The sequence below is a fragment of the Carex rostrata genome, chromosome 28 (assembly GCF_964058835.1).
Source record: "Carex rostrata chromosome 28, lpCarRost1.2, whole genome shotgun sequence".
NCBI lineage: Eukaryota > Viridiplantae > Streptophyta > Magnoliopsida > Poales > Cyperaceae > Carex > Carex rostrata.
The window spans coordinates 4921748-4937679 of NC_135945.1; the positions used below are offsets into that span (position 1 = coordinate 4921748).

The following is a 15932-nucleotide window of genomic DNA, read 5'->3' on the forward strand; positions in this document are numbered from 1 at the left end:
GGGTCTAGGCCTAAATTACATGGCATAGCAAGTCAATTTCAATATATTTCATAATTCCTATACCCAATCGCATTCTAATACTCGTAAACGGTCAATTCAACAAATTCGGACGTTTTACCATCTTACCCTTGCAATTCACCCTTTTTTTTAGGGTTTAAGTCACATTTCTTCTCAATTGGGGTTTATATCAAATAGATAGCAATAAGGAAGTCTCAATTCACTCAAACTCGTAATCACGGTCATTTACAATTCAATTCATTCAAAAGTTGGTTCAAAACCCTAATCAATTTGGGATAATCTCACCATTCGGGTTTTAGTTGGAATTGAGACATGAAATCAATCAAATAACGCTCAAGAAGCAACAAAGACATTGATTCTCGAGTTTGGTTCAATTTGGTCGGGTTTCACCGAAACCCTAAAAATTAAGGGACGAGAAAATAGAGCAAACGAGAAGAGGGATTACCAAACCAAGTGGAGGAAGGGGCGAGATTCGAGCTCCTCTACGATTTTCTCAAGTTTCGGCCAATTCCGCGGGAAATCAAACTCTCTCTCTCACTCTCTATCTCTCTCTCGTGTCTCTCTGTTGGGGCGGCCAAAGAGAAAAAGGGGAAAGGAGGAAGAGAAAGAAGGAGAGAGAACATGAATTTTTGCTAAATAAACCCTCACTTTATCGGATAAAACGTTATGACGTTTTGTTAAATCGTTATAACGATTTAGCTAGTGAAAAACGCAGGAAATAGTGTATAAAACGCATAATTTGGTGTATAAAACGTTATAACGTTTTCTGAAAACGTTATGACGTTTTAATTGAATCCAGCTTTCATAAAATCGTCGTTTTTCATCAAGTTTTACAGTGGAAAACGTTACATAACGTTTTAAAAACGTTATAACGTTTTAGGAAATTTTTTTTTTTTTTTTCACGGTGTTACATTTCTCCCTCACTTAAAAACAAAGTTCAATCCTTTGAACTTAACTACGTACCTGAACTGTCGAATAACTCAGGATATTGTTCGCGAATTTTCATTTCAAGTTCCCACGTCGCCTCTTTTTCTGAGTGTCGTCCCCACTGCACTAATACAAGTCCAATCGTTCGATTTCTTAATCTTTGCTCTTTTCGGTCCAGAATTCGCATTGGTTCTTCTTTATAGGCCAAATTTTCATCTACTCGCAGGTCAGAATGATCGATGCAATGAGATGGATCCTTTACATACTTCCGGAGCTGCGATATGTGAAACACTGGATGAACTCGGCTCAAAGCCGGAGGTAACGCAAGCTCATATGCCACTTGTCCCACTCGATTCTGAATTTGAAACGGACCGATATATCTCGGACTCAACTTGCCCGATACACCAAACCAATGTACTCCCCTGACTGGAGATACTCGGAGCCACACATGGTCACCCTCTTGGAATTCCAAATGCCGCCGGTGTACATCCGCGTACTTCTTTTGTCGATCTCGAGCGGACTTTAGTCGGCTCAAGATAACCTGTGTCTTTTCTGCAGCCTCTTGTATCATTTCTGGTCCTGTAGGCAAATAAGTGCCCGCGGAACCCCACCACAAGGGTGTCCGGCATGTCTCACCCGTAAGTGCCTCCAACGGTGGCATCCCAATACTCGAGTGGTAACTGTTGTTATAAGCGAATTCAACTAGGGGCAAATGATCTAACCAAGACCCTTGGAAGCTCAACGCACACGCTCGAAGCATGTCTTCCAGGGTTTGAATGGTCCTCTCTGACTGTCCATCTGTTTGCGGGTGATGCGCGGTACTGAACCTCAGTTTTGTTCCCATAGCCTCTTGGAAACTCTTCCAAAAATGAGAGGTAAATCTCGTATCTCGATCCGATATGATCTCACGTGGGCAACCATGATACCTGAAGAAAAATTTCATAAATATCTCCGCTAAGGCCCGACCCGAGGTATCAGGTCCAAGCGGAATGAAATGAGCCACCTTAGTCAGCGTATCCACAATCACCCATATGGTCTCATGTCGCCCTTTTGTCCTTGGAAAGCCACTTACGAAATCCATCGTAATTATCTCAAATTTACCTCTTTTCTTGTCCAACGGCTGGAGTAATCCGGCTGTCCTTCGTCTATCAGCCTTCACCTGCTGACAGACTTGGCATTTCTCGACGTATTTCCTCACGTCATTCTTCATGTTGGGCCACCAGAAGTATCGCCTCAGATTCTGGTACATTTTCACTTCCCCGGGATGGATAGTGTATCCCGAATCATGTGCCTCCGATAGAACCAAGGTCTTCAACTCTGCATCTTCAGGAATGCATATACGGTTGCCAAACCGCAAGATTCCTTCATCATCTATCCGGAATGGAGTCTCTCTGTCTGATGTCGCATGATCTCGGAATTTCTGACATTTCGGATCCTCATGTTGCGCTACCCGAATACGATCGTGTAATTCGGGTCTCACCTCAATAGCAGCAGAAATAATCGACATAGCTGCCGATGCACTCGTACCCGCTTCAGCTCCAAGCAAGCGAGTTGCTGTTGCCACAGCCAATTCACGAGAAGCGCCCACGTGCAAATTCATTCTCCGCATCTCCTCTATCAAGTGTGACTCTCTCGTAACCAGGGATGCCAGGTTCACCTGGTTCTTTCTACTCAGCGCATCCGCAACTACATTCGCCTTACCCACATGATACTGAATGTCGAGGTCATAATCTTTCATTAGTTCGAGCCACCTTCTTTGCCTCAAATTCAGCTCCTTCTGAGTAAATATATACTTCAGACTCTTGTGATCTAATTTACTCTAAGCTGTAAATCTAATTTACTTATATACGGGACCAAGTCGGGTATATAATCTATCAGTTACCAATTTTTTATTTTGCAGCTATGCTCAGTTCTTATTTATACCATTTAAAGCACATAAACAATTTATATGTTTTAAAATCAGATATTCTTTTCGGTCCATAAAGCAATTTGGTAACGTGACAAAGTTTCTTTTGGGCCAGCCATTAGGACACGTGAAAGGGGCTCCCAGGAAAGATCGGAGTCACAAGGACCGCTAAGACTCAATCTTTCCTAGACAGAACCATCTCTTTCTTGTGTGGAAATGACAGCTCTTACTCAGCTACTTTATTGCTTCATCACATTCTTCGATGAACTTTACTTATCCGAAGGTTTTCGAAAAGGCAAAAAACTTACACTAAATTTTGCCATTTCAAAAGCATAGAGTAATTTGGTAACGTGACAAAGTCCCCTTTGGGCCAGCTATCAGGACGCGTAAACGAGGGTTAGACGAAAAGTCGAGACTTTTCTTGTCATTAACCTTGTCGTTTACGGGTGGAGATTAGCAGTTCTTACTTGGGTACTTTATTGCTTCATCACATTCTTAGATATACTCAAACGCAGTTGAAAGTTTTGCAAACGAAAACATAAAGAAAGCATAAAATCCTATTTTATCTTTCTCGGTCGGAAAACCGATCCAAGAAATGTAAAAGTTTACATTTCATAAGAAAGCATAAAGAAAGCTTAAATCTAATTTAACTTTCTTAGTCGGTAGAACCGATCCAAGAAAATCTCATTTCTAATCGGTTTTGGACTTAAGCTGCAAATGTAAGAATTAAAATGATATGCGGTATATGCACCTAATTTGCATAAGTTATAACTTTTAGAAAATCAATCAGCGGGAGAGCCTTGTGCTCTGATACCACTGTAGGGTTTTCGGATACCACTTTTGGGGTTTTGCGGTAACCAAAACCCTTTTAGGCTTAAGCTGCGGAAAGAACGTAAAACAAAATTTTTTACTTCTAACTCAAGCCGTGAATTAAAAGGGATATGCCGGAAAGACCAAAGCAGAGTTCCTTCTGAAGTCTTTCATTGCAAGGACCCTTTTAATCCTTTTTACAGATCTACTCCATGATTGATTTCTAAAACTTTAATCTACTTACAAATTAAATAGATTAATATAACATATTTATACCTTGTTTCCAAATCACAGTTGGAATGCAGACCGAGCGAGTAGAGCCTCACCAGGGAAGGAGTCGACTCGGAGTATCACACGTGTGATACCTCTATCGGTTATCCACCAGGACTAACCGGAGAGCGGTTTATTTCTTCTGCCAGAAATACCGTAAACCGCGGAATTATGCAAAAACACTATTCACGGGAATAAGACGAAAACCCGTAATCACGAATTTTCGGTTGCTCAGTTTCATCAATATGCAAAACTGACATACCGCGAAATTCGGTAAAACACTATTCATCAATCCCGTAAATATTCTCCACAACAACCCGCAAGATTATACGTCAACTACGTATAACTTTCTTTTCTCAACCGAAACACTATTTGGGAGAGAAACCGGAAAAGAGAGAAAATACCGATTCGTTTCTGCACGAAAAGATACATGTGAATGTGCATATGTATATATGTGAATATATCTTTCTCTCTCTACCCCTCCACCCCTATTTATAGTGTTTAGAGTTGGTTGCAAAAGACCAAAATGCCCTCCAAGTTCGGCCTATTTACAAGACATGCCATTGACACCTCATCCTTTTTATATGTGAAATGACCAAAATACCCCTTCCACACCCTTCCACATCCTTCTCCATGCTTCTACACATGAAAGGTGGCATAGGTGTGAAATGACCATTTTGCCCTTGTGGATAGGATTGATGACATGTCATCTGGATAGGATCAATGACGTGTCATGCGGATAAGCTCGAATCTGAAAAGACCCGAATGCCCTCGGCCCGAACACAAATAATATTCGTATAATTATTCTAAACAATTATATATATATTTTTCTTTCGGTTATTTGTTTCGGTATCGATGACATGTCATCTGGATAGGATCGATGACGTGTCATGCGGATAAGGTCGAATCTGAAAAGACTCGAATGCCCTCGGCCCGAACACAAATAATATTCGTATAATTATTCTGAATAATTATATATATTTTTCTTGCGGTTGTTGTTTCGATAATTTATACAATGTGTCATGCACATTTATAAATTAACCGGTCAACTTTTATATAACGTGTCACACACGTTTATAAATTAACCAATGTTTTTGCTTGTTATTTTTACATAACATTTATAATTTAATTATAACACGTATAATTAATTATAACCATCTTATCATTGATCATAACCAATTTATAATCAATCAAAATAAGATTCTCCGATTAACTCCTATATGGTGTGACCCAATAGGATCTGTGTTATGTTGGTAAATAGAGTTAAAACCGTTTTAACTTCTATAATCATGGGTGGCGTCTGGCAACACATCATGACCATCCAATTACACAGATGATGCTGTACTGTACAATATCACGATCCAGTAAACAATTTACTTGTGTCTGTTCCTCTGTCTCATAGCTATCAGATCAGTTTCAAGGTAGATGTGTGTCATCCTTGCTAACTGAATCTTTTCTTGATCTTGAGCATATTATCAAATATGATTACTCTTGTAATCATACCGCGCGCTGATAATCTTACTCTATCAAGGGGCCCAGTGATGCTATAACTCATATAGAGATACGAGGGACAAGTAGTATTCTTGGCAGACTATCACTTCCTCAGCTAAGCTATATATATCGAAATGCTACCGTTATGACTGCTTTTTACGGACAGTGTTAGATAACACTCACACATATATATTTCTTAGTGGGAACGATAAATACCTCATACTTTAGAACGTGACACTGAATGAAAAACATAAATGACACGAACACAATTCTATTTAATGTTTTCATTCGGGGTCTGTCAAATACCATGTTCCTAGAACATGTATCTATGTGATTAAAATGACATCTCGTGTCAAATGGTTTGTAAAACTTAACCATCTTTCAATCCACATACTAACCTTATAGTGGTAATTAGTGTTCCTGCTAATTACCTTGGTTAGTGACCTTTTAAGATTAAGAGTATATATCATCTATATTATGGAGTTTCACAATTTCAGTCATGAACTCGAAATGATCCATAAATTCAATAATACTCAAGGCAACAAAATGATATTAATCATCCAATTCATGAACAAAGCTTTATGATAAATTATCGTATTATTGACTTCTAGATTATTACAAACTAACAATCTCCCACTTAAGCTAGGAGTCAATCATCATAGACCCTACTTATATACAAAACTCTATATTCTCTAAGATCTCGTAGATCCTGAGAAAATTTCACAGCCAATCTTCTATGTGTTCCAAACTCATAGAAGCATTAAGCATCTAGTGCTTGGCTTGAGGAAGAGATTTTGTGAGTGGATCAGCTGTGTTGCTGACTGTGTCAATTCTACTTATCTTGACATCACCTTTATATTAATTATATCTTTTATAATTAATTATAAACATCTTATGATGTTTATGATCTTTCGTATTAGGTGATAACGTTGTAGACGAGAAACATATCCTTAGTTCTTCTCAAGAACTTAAGGACATTCTTTACTGCATTCCAGTGCTTTATGCCTGGATTAGCCTGATATCTACTCGTCACACTCAAAGCGTACGAGACATCATGGCGAGTGCACAACATGGCGCATATGATAGAGCCAATAGCCGAAGCGTATGGTACTCTACTCATAGTGCTTTGCTCATCAGTTGTCGAAGGACACTGAGTCTTGCTAAGCAGTGCACCATGATTCATTGGCAAGAATTCTCTTTTAGAATCCTGCATGCTGAACCGATTAGGCACTTGGTCAATGTACGTGCTTTGACTTAATCCTATAAGTCTCTTTGATCTACCTCAGTAGATCTTTATGCCTAGTATATAGACATCCTCGCCCAAGTCCTTCATCGAGAAAACTTTTCTTTAATGAAGACTTGGCTAATTGCAATAGAGGAATATCGTTTCCTATATTAAGAGTATGTTATCTACATATAAATTAAGAAAGGCGATGACACTCCCACTAGTTTTTCTGTACACATAAGATTCTTCTTCGCATCTGACGAAGTCAAGCTTTTGACTTCTTCGCCAAATCGAATATTCCAACTCCGTGATGCATGCTTCAATCCATAAATGGATTCAAGAAGCTTGCATACCTTCCCAGCTTTCTCTGGATCTTCAAAACCCGTAGGGTGTGTCATGTACACATCCTCTTCTTAAATTTCCATTTAAGAATGCGGTTTTGACATCCATTTGCCATATTTCATCATCATGAAATGCGGCAATTGCTAGGAGTATCCGAATTGACTTAAACATAGCCACGGGAGAAAAAGTTTCATCAATTCCCAGAATTTGTTTGAAACCTTTTCGCTACTAGCCGTGCTTTGTAAATAGTCATATTGTCATCCATGTCTGTTTTCCTTTGAAAACCCACTTGTTAGCTAAGGGCTTCACCCCATCAAGTGGTACAACTAGGTTCCAAACCGTGTTGTCATACATGGATTGTATTTCGGATCTCATGGCCTCCAGCCATTTATCAGAGTTAGGCCTATCCATTGCTTCCGCATAGGTCAGAGGATCTTCAGTGTCAAAAACTGAGACCTCGTGCAGTCCCAAGTACCTCTCGGGTGCATGGACTGTTCTCATTGACCTACGTAGCACTTGTTCTTCAGGTTGTCGAACTTGATCCACAACTGTCTGCGAATCCAGTTCTACTTCAACTTGCGTTGAAGCACTTGAGCTCGAGACTAGAACCTCATCCACAGCTACTTGTGGATTTGGTTCTTCCAGATGCTCATCAGCTGAAGAATCAAGTGGTGGGTATATCTGATCTAGTTCAGATATATTATTATGTGATGTATCTTGAATTTCTTCAAGTATTACATTACTCCCACTACTTCCTTTTGCAAGAAACTCGTTCTCCAAAAGTATACCATGACGAGCAACAACTAATTTGTTCTCGGACTGGTAATAGAAGTAATATCCTTTCGTTTCCTCAGGATATTCTACGAAAAAGCACTTGTCAGATTTGGGACCAAGTTTGTCAGACGTCAGGCATTTGACAAATACTTCGCAACCCCATTTTTAAGATAAGACATATTTGGGATTTCCCAAACCATAACTCATATGGAGTCTTTTCAACTGACTTGGATGGAACCATATTTATCATTAGTGCGGCAGTATTTAGTGCGTGTCCCCAAAATGATTTTGGAAGGGTGGCGTCACTCATCATGGAACGAATCATGTCCAACATGGTTTGTTTCATTTTCTTGGCAACACTGTAACATTGCAGTGTTCCTAGAGGTGTGAGTTATGAGACTATCTCACATTCCTTTAAGTACGTTTTGAAAACCATAACTCAAGTATTCGCCTCCACGGTCCTACCGTAATGCCTTAATACTTTTATTCAGTTGATTTTCTACTTTAGTCTTAAATTCCTTGAACTCGTCAAAGGATTCAGACTTATGTCTCATGTAAGTCAATACTTTCATGAAACGTTTTGAGTCTTTTGTTATTGATGTTAAACACGTGGTTTTCCATTTCTAGCTTATAAAGATCATTTAACAAGTAAGATGATCCATAATATGTCTCATTTTTATAAATAGAACATCTATTGTCCTTTATAACAAATGAGAAACCATTCATCTCTAAACACGAGATTGATATGATATTTCTAGAAATGGTAGGAACAAAATAAACATTTTCTAGTTCCAGAATAAACCCGCTAGGCAAGTACAATTTTATCCTACCGACTGTAGCGGCCGCAACTTGTGCTCCGTTACCAACTCGGAGTTGTACTTCCTTATTGCGTAACTTCCTCTTAGTGCGTGCATATTCGTGCAAATATGAGCACATGATCCAGTAGCCAGTACCCAATCATTAACAGAGGTCGCAACATTAATTTCAATAACATAAATACTTGAGACTGAGACTTTTGAGACATTCTCAAAATTCATATCTCCAAGATACTCCGGCAGTTTCTCTTTCAGTGACCTTTGCTATTGCTAAAATAGCAGTCAGAGTTAGCAGAAACATTTATCTTGGGAGAGTTCGTTCCTGGAACCAACTTCCCTTTGCCTTTGTACTTAATCGCCATTTTTCCCTTTTGCTTTCTTGATCTTCCTCCCACCTTCTTGGATCATGAGGACATGAGAACTATTCTCAATGTCTTTATCAGTGATCCTCAGCATCCCTTGGAGCTCCTGCAAGCTCTTATCCAACTCTTGCTTATGGGAGTTCACAATGAACTCCGAATAGCTGGGAGGAAATGAGTTCAGGATAACTTCTGTGGCCAACTCGTGGCTCCACGGACAGTTAAGCTTCTCCAGTTTCTCATCATCGCTTGTCATACGAAGCGTGTGAGTACTGACAGAGCTGCTCTCTACTATCTCAGCAGGGACCGGTGTATTTAGGATATTTTCCTTTTTCTTACGCATGTCTACCTTTTTCGAGTAAGGAGCGTAAAGAGAAAGACGTTTCTTTAGCCATATTTCTACAACGTTTAAAGTAAATATTTTAGCTTTGTTCATGTAATGTTTTATTCAATGAATAAAACTCCCACTGCAAATTTGTTCTATTCCCGTTTGCAGTAGGACCAAGATCCATGTTTTCACCAATAACCAAGGCAGTGTATGCATATCATGGCTATCAGTTATCTTAGGTAAGCAAACATGCTAATCACAACTCTTTGTGATTCTTAGTTTCGTTAAAACATCACGTGTATTTAACGAAGACTTTGCCCCGAGCCTAAAACTCTTTTAGAAATCATCGGTAAGTAACCTCACTCTATTTTGTTTTGTTATGTCTCACATAACCCTCGACCACCAAAGGTAAAAGGCGATGCCTACTGAGTAGGTTTCAATCATACAACCAATGAACAACGATGTGAGGAGGATAGAGTGGGAAGGGCATACTACTTAATATTTAATGGGTTGGTGTTTATGCTTAACAGTGCCAGCAATCTTCAAAGGGGTATGTCAGAAAGAACAACTAATGTGATTATATTCGTATCTTTATAGCGACCTCTTTCATATGCTTCATTAAGCAGTCGTGGAAAGGAAGTCTTGAATACGAAATGTGATCTCCATTTCCTTTCTTATCTTATGTTAGAAAGAACGATTAATGTGGTTCTATTCGTATCTTTATAGCGACCTCTTTCATATGCTTCATTAAGCAGTCGTGGAAAGGAAGTCTAAAATATCGAATATGATCCCCATTACTTTCTTCTCTCAGCATATGTAAGAATGACTAAATGTGATTCTATTCGTATCTTTATAACGACCTCTTTCATATGCTTCATTAAGCAGTCGTGGAAAGGAAGTCTTGAATACGAAATGTGATCTCCATTAGTTTATGTTCTTATTAGTACCTCTTTGATACGCTTAGCTTTGTTAAGCAGTCAGTTCTTGTAACTGACTTTGGACACGTGAAAGTCGTCTGCCAGAAAGACAACGGTGAGTTCCTTCACAAATCTTTCTTTGACATCACATTCTTTCACTGTTCCTTTGAAAGGAATAAATCTAATTTATTCAATTCATATCAAAGCAGTAAATCTAATTTACTTATATACGGGAGCAAGTCAGGTATATTTCTTTCAGTTTTAAAGCAGTAAATCTAATTTACTCTAAGCTGTAAATCTAATTTACTTATATACGGGACCAAGTCGGGTATATAATCTATCAGTTACCAATTTTTTATTTTGCAGCTATGCTCAGTTCTTATTTATACCATTTAAAGCACATAAACAATTTATATGTTTTAAAATCAGATATTCTTTTCGGTCCATAAAGCAATTTGGTAACGTGACAAAGTTCCTTTTGGGCCAGCCATTAGGACACGTGAAAGGGGCTCCCAGGAAAGATCGGAGTCACAAGGACCGCTAAGACTCAATCTTTCCTAGACAGAACCATCTCTTTCTTGTGTGGAAATGACAGCTCTTACTCAGCTACTTTATTGCTTCATCACATTCTTCGATGAACTTTACTTATCCGAAGGTTTTCGAAAAGGCAAAAAACTTACACTAAATTTTGCCATTTCAAAAGCATAGAGTAATTTGGTAACGTGACAAAGTCCCCTTTGGGCCAGCTATCAGGACGCGTAAACGAGGGTTAGACGAAAAGTCGAGACTTTTCTTGTCATTAACCTTGTCGTTTACGGGTGGAGATTAGCAGTTCTTACTTGGGTACTTTATTGCTTCATCACATTCTTAGATATACTCAAACGCAGTTGAAAGTTTTGCAAACGAAAACATAAAGAAAGCATAAAATCCTATTTTATCTTTCTCGGTCGGAAAACCGATCCAAGAAATGTAAAAGTTTACATTTCATAAGAAAGCATAAAGAAAGCTTAAATCTAATTTAACTTTCTTAGTCGGTAGAACCGATCCAAGAAAATCTCATTTCTAATCGGTTTTGGACTTAAGCTGCAAATGTAAGAATTAAAATGATATGCGGTATATGCACCTAATTTGCATAAGTTATAACTTTTAGAAAATCAATCAGCGGGAGAGCCTTGTGCTCTGATACCACTGTAGGGTTTTCGGATACCACTTTTGGGGTTTTGCGGTAACCAAAACCCTTTTAGGCTTAAGCTGCGGAAAGAACGTAAAACAAAATTTTTTACTTCTAACTCAAGCCGTGAATTAAAAGGGATATGCCGGAAAGACCAAAGCAGAGTTCCTTCTGAAGTCTTTCATTGCAAGGACCCTTTTAATCCTTTTTACAGATCTACTCCATGATTGATTTCTAAAACTTTAATCTACTTACAAATTAAATAGATTAATATAACATATTTATACCTTGTTTCCAAATCACAGTTGGAATGCAGACCGAGCGAGTAGAGCCTCACCAGGGAAGGAGTCGACTCGGAGTATCACACGTGTGATACCTCTATCGGTTATCCACCAGGACTAACCGGAGAGCGGTTTATTTCTTCTGCCAGAAATACCGTAAACCGCGGAATTATGCAAAAACACTATTCACGGGAATAAGACGAAAACCCGTAATCACGAATTTTCGGTTGCTCAGTTTCATCAATATGCAAAACTGACATACCGCGAAATTCGGTAAAACACTATTCATCAATCCCGTAAATATTCTCCACAACAACCCGCAAGATTATACGTCAACTACGTATAACTTTCTTTTCTCAACCGAAACACTATTTGGGAGAGAAACCGGAAAAGAGAGAAAATACCGATTCGTTTCTGCACGAAAAGATACATGTGAATGTGCATATGTATATATGTGAATATATCTTTCTCTCTCTACCCCTCCACCCCTATTTATAGTGTTTAGAGTTGGTTGCAAAAGACCAAAATGCCCTCCAAGTTCGGCCTATTTACAAGACATGCCATTGACACCTCATCCTTTTTATATGTGAAATGACCAAAATACCCCTTCCACACCCTTCCACATCCTTCTCCATGCTTCTACACATGAAAGGTGGCATAGGTGTGAAATGACCATTTTGCCCTTGTGGATAGGATTGATGACATGTCATCTGGATAGGATCAATGACGTGTCATGCGGATAAGCTCGAATCTGAAAAGACCCGAATGCCCTCGGCCCGAACACAAATAATATTCGTATAATTATTCTAAACAATTATATATATATTTTTCTTTCGGTTATTTGTTTCGGTATCGATGACATGTCATCTGGATAGGATCGATGACGTGTCATGCGGATAAGGTCGAATCTGAAAAGACTCGAATGCCCTCGGCCCGAACACAAATAATATTCGTATAATTATTCTGAATAATTATATATATTTTTCTTGCGGTTGTTGTTTCGATAATTTATACAATGTGTCATGCACATTTATAAATTAACCGGTCAACTTTTATATAACGTGTCACACACGTTTATAAATTAACCAATGTTTTTGCTTGTTATTTTTACATAACATTTATAATTTAATTATAACACGTATAATTAATTATAACCATCTTATCATTGATCATAACCAATTTATAATCAATCAAAATAAGATTCTCCGATTAACTCCTATATGGTGTGACCCAATAGGATCTGTGTTATGTTGGTAAATAGAGTTAAAACCGTTTTAACTTCTATAATCATGGGTGGCGTCTGGCAACACATCATGACCATCCAATTACACAGATGATGCTGTACTGTACAATATCACGATCCAGTAAACAATTTACTTGTGTCTGTTCCTCTGTCTCATAGCTATCAGATCAGTTTCAAGGTAGATGTGTGTCATCCTTGCTAACTGAATCTTTTCTTGATCTTGAGCATATTATCAAATATGATTACTCTTGTAATCATACCGCGCGCTGATAATCTTACTCTATCAAGGGGCCCAGTGATGCTATAACTCATATAGAGATACGAGGGACAAGTAGTATTCTTGGCAGACTATCACTTCCTCAGCTAAGCTATATATATCGAAATGCTACCGTTATGACTGCTTTTTACGGACAGTGTTAGATAACACTCACACATATATATTTCTTAGTGGGAACGATAAATACCTCATACTTTAGAACGTGACACTGAATGAAAAACATAAATGACACGAACACAATTCTATTTAATGTTTTCATTCGGGGTCTGTCAAATACCATGTTCCTAGAACATGTATCTATGTGATTAAAATGACATCTCGTGTCAAATGGTTTGTAAAACTTAACCATCTTTCAATCCACATACTAACCTTATAGTGGTAATTAGTGTTCCTGCTAATTACCTTAGTTAGTGACCTTTTAAGATTAAGAGTATATATCATCTATATTATGGAGTTTCACAATTTCAGTCATGAACTCGAAATGATCCATAAATTCAATAATACTCAAGGCAACAAAATGATATTAATCATCCAATTCATGAACAAAGCTTTATGATAAATTATCGTATTATTGACTTCTAGATTATTACAAACTAACACAATCTTGGAATAGACTGACGACCCTTGTAACTGATCAAAGAGATCGTCAATCCGTGGCAACGGATACTTGTTCTTCACTGTCACTTTATTCAACTCTCGGTAATCGATGCATAACCGCAGAGTTCCATCTTTCTTCCGCACAAACAATACTGGCGCGCCCCACGGGGACGTGCTTGGCCTTATCAGTCCTTTCTCCAACATTTCCTCTAATTGCACTTTCAACTCCTTTAGCTCCGCAGGAGCCATTCGATACGGAACTTTCGAGATTGGAGCTGTACCCGGTACTAAATCTATCTTGAACTCAACTTCACGTGCCGGGGGTAACCCGGGAATCTCCTCCGGAAAGACATCTACAAATTCCGAAACAACCGGAATGTTCGCTATTTTGGAAACTTCCGTGTCGGCACCCATAATCATCTTCAGGTATGCTGTACATCCCGACTCCACTAAGTTCCTTGCCTCAATCGCCGAGATGTACGGTACCACCTCCTTCACGCCCCTACACCTAAGGGTACAATTCGAACCACTCGGCAACGCAAATTTCACGGTATGACGCAAACATTCAATGGTGGCTACATGTCGGGTTAACCAATCTATACCCAACAATGCGTCATACTCTGAGATATCCATTACTAACATATCCGCTAACAAGTCTCTCCCATCGATTCTTATTTTCAGGTTTCGGCAGATTTTTGCAATTTTGGTAGTTGAACCGAGTGGGGTACGAACATCCAGAACTTTCCCACTCGACTCGGTTGGCCATCCACACTTCTCAACGAATATACTAGACACTATCGAGTGACTACAACCCGTATCGATCAACACATATGCAAGATGCCCGGAGATAGAAATAATACCTGCCAACATATCATTCTGAGCGGATCCCGATGCCCGCTCGCTTTCCTTATCCGGCAGCTCGATCGCATGCACGGCATTAGCACCAACCCGGCCTCCTGCACGGCCTCCTCGCATCTGTGGCGGAGTGCCTCGGCCTCCTTTTCCACGCCCCTGTGGACCCCGATAGCCTCCTCTGCCACTACTTCCCGAAGCACCCGAGTGAGCTTGTTTTGGGCACTCTCTAGCCCAATGGTTCATGTCACCGCACAACATACAAGCTCCTCTGATGCGGCGACAGGATGCCTCTGTATGTGGTTTCTGACAAACATTACACCAGGGTCCAGTGGTCCCCTGTGTAAACCTCGATACCACTAACTGTCCAGTCGGGTGTCCCGAAGTTGGGGGTTGAGACCTCGACCCACTTGCTTGCTTCTTGTGATCAAACTTTGGCCTAACATTCCTCGGGTGGGTCTGTTGTGCACTCCTCTTGAGATACACCTCGGTTTGCTCCGCTTGTTTCATTAGGGCTGGAATCCCTGCAGCTGTGGAGTGGTGTATGGCTAGAGCAACCTTCGGGTCCAACCCGTCAAGATACTGCCTGCGGTACCTTGCAGGATCTGCCTTCACATCTGGAGCATATCTGGACAAGTCAAAGAATCTTCGGTTGTACTCCTCAACCGACCTCTCCCGCTGACGCAAGTTCAGGAACTGACTCCTCAGAGCCTCCTGATGCATAACACTCAGATACTGCTCTCCGAACATCTGCTCGAACCATGTCCAGGGAATGTCTTGCTCAGCTCCCTCATACTCCGCTTTCACGCCTTCCCACCAATGCCTGCCTGACCTCTCTAGCAGTTGCACGGCCAACTCCACCTTGTTGGCATCCGGAATCCGGCACAGAGTGAACTTGGCCCTCACGTTCACCATCCACTCTTCCGCCTCAGGGTATCCCCCTGACCCGTCAAAACGAGGGGGTGCTGAGCGCATGAACGCGTCGTAGAGTTGCCTAAACTCCTCTCCCGGTGCCACTTGAGCAACCGGTGCAGCTGGTCCTTGTGCCTGTTGCTCGGCTCTACGACCTCTCTCGTAGGCCGCAATCAACATCTCCTCTAGACCGCGCTCCATTATCTGAAACTTAATACGCTTCATATTAAGTTTCACGACAATTTAAACTACCGTCCCATTCTACTTTTAATCCCCACTCGCGAATCCTATCAAGTCTGGTTATGGTTTGGTCTGGTTAGGGTTTGAAAAACGAACCAAACCTGTGCTCTGATACCAACTTATAACTGTCACACCCCGGAACTAGGGGTCGTGCAGTTACGCCGTGAATATATAGAT

The 15932-nt window shown here is 40.0% G+C and overlaps 1 protein-coding gene across 1 annotated transcript; it reads right to left on the bottom strand.

The window, feature by feature from the left end:
• Positions 1-973: 973 nt before the first annotated feature.
• Positions 974-15716, bottom strand: LOC144545636 (uncharacterized). Its single transcript, XM_078294198.1, has 2 exons — positions 13749-15716; positions 974-2722 (listed from the first exon to the last, which is right to left on the bottom strand). The coding sequence occupies exons 1-2, from the start codon at positions 15714-15716 to the stop codon at positions 974-976; spliced, it is 3717 nt and encodes a 1238-aa protein (XP_078150324.1).
• Positions 15717-15932: the final 216 nt, after the last annotated feature.

What these genes read in the sequence shown, in the direction of transcription:
- LOC144545636 (XM_078294198.1), bottom strand. Translation starts at nt 15,716, where the DNA reads ATGGAGCGCGGTCTAGAGGAGATGTTGATTGCGGCCTACGAGAGAGGT. An exon ending in TCTATTCCAAGATTGTGTTA is followed by an intron (nt 2,723 to 13,748) that starts GTTTGTAATAAT and finishes ATATTTACTCAG; the next exon opens with AAGGAGCTGAATTTGAGGCA.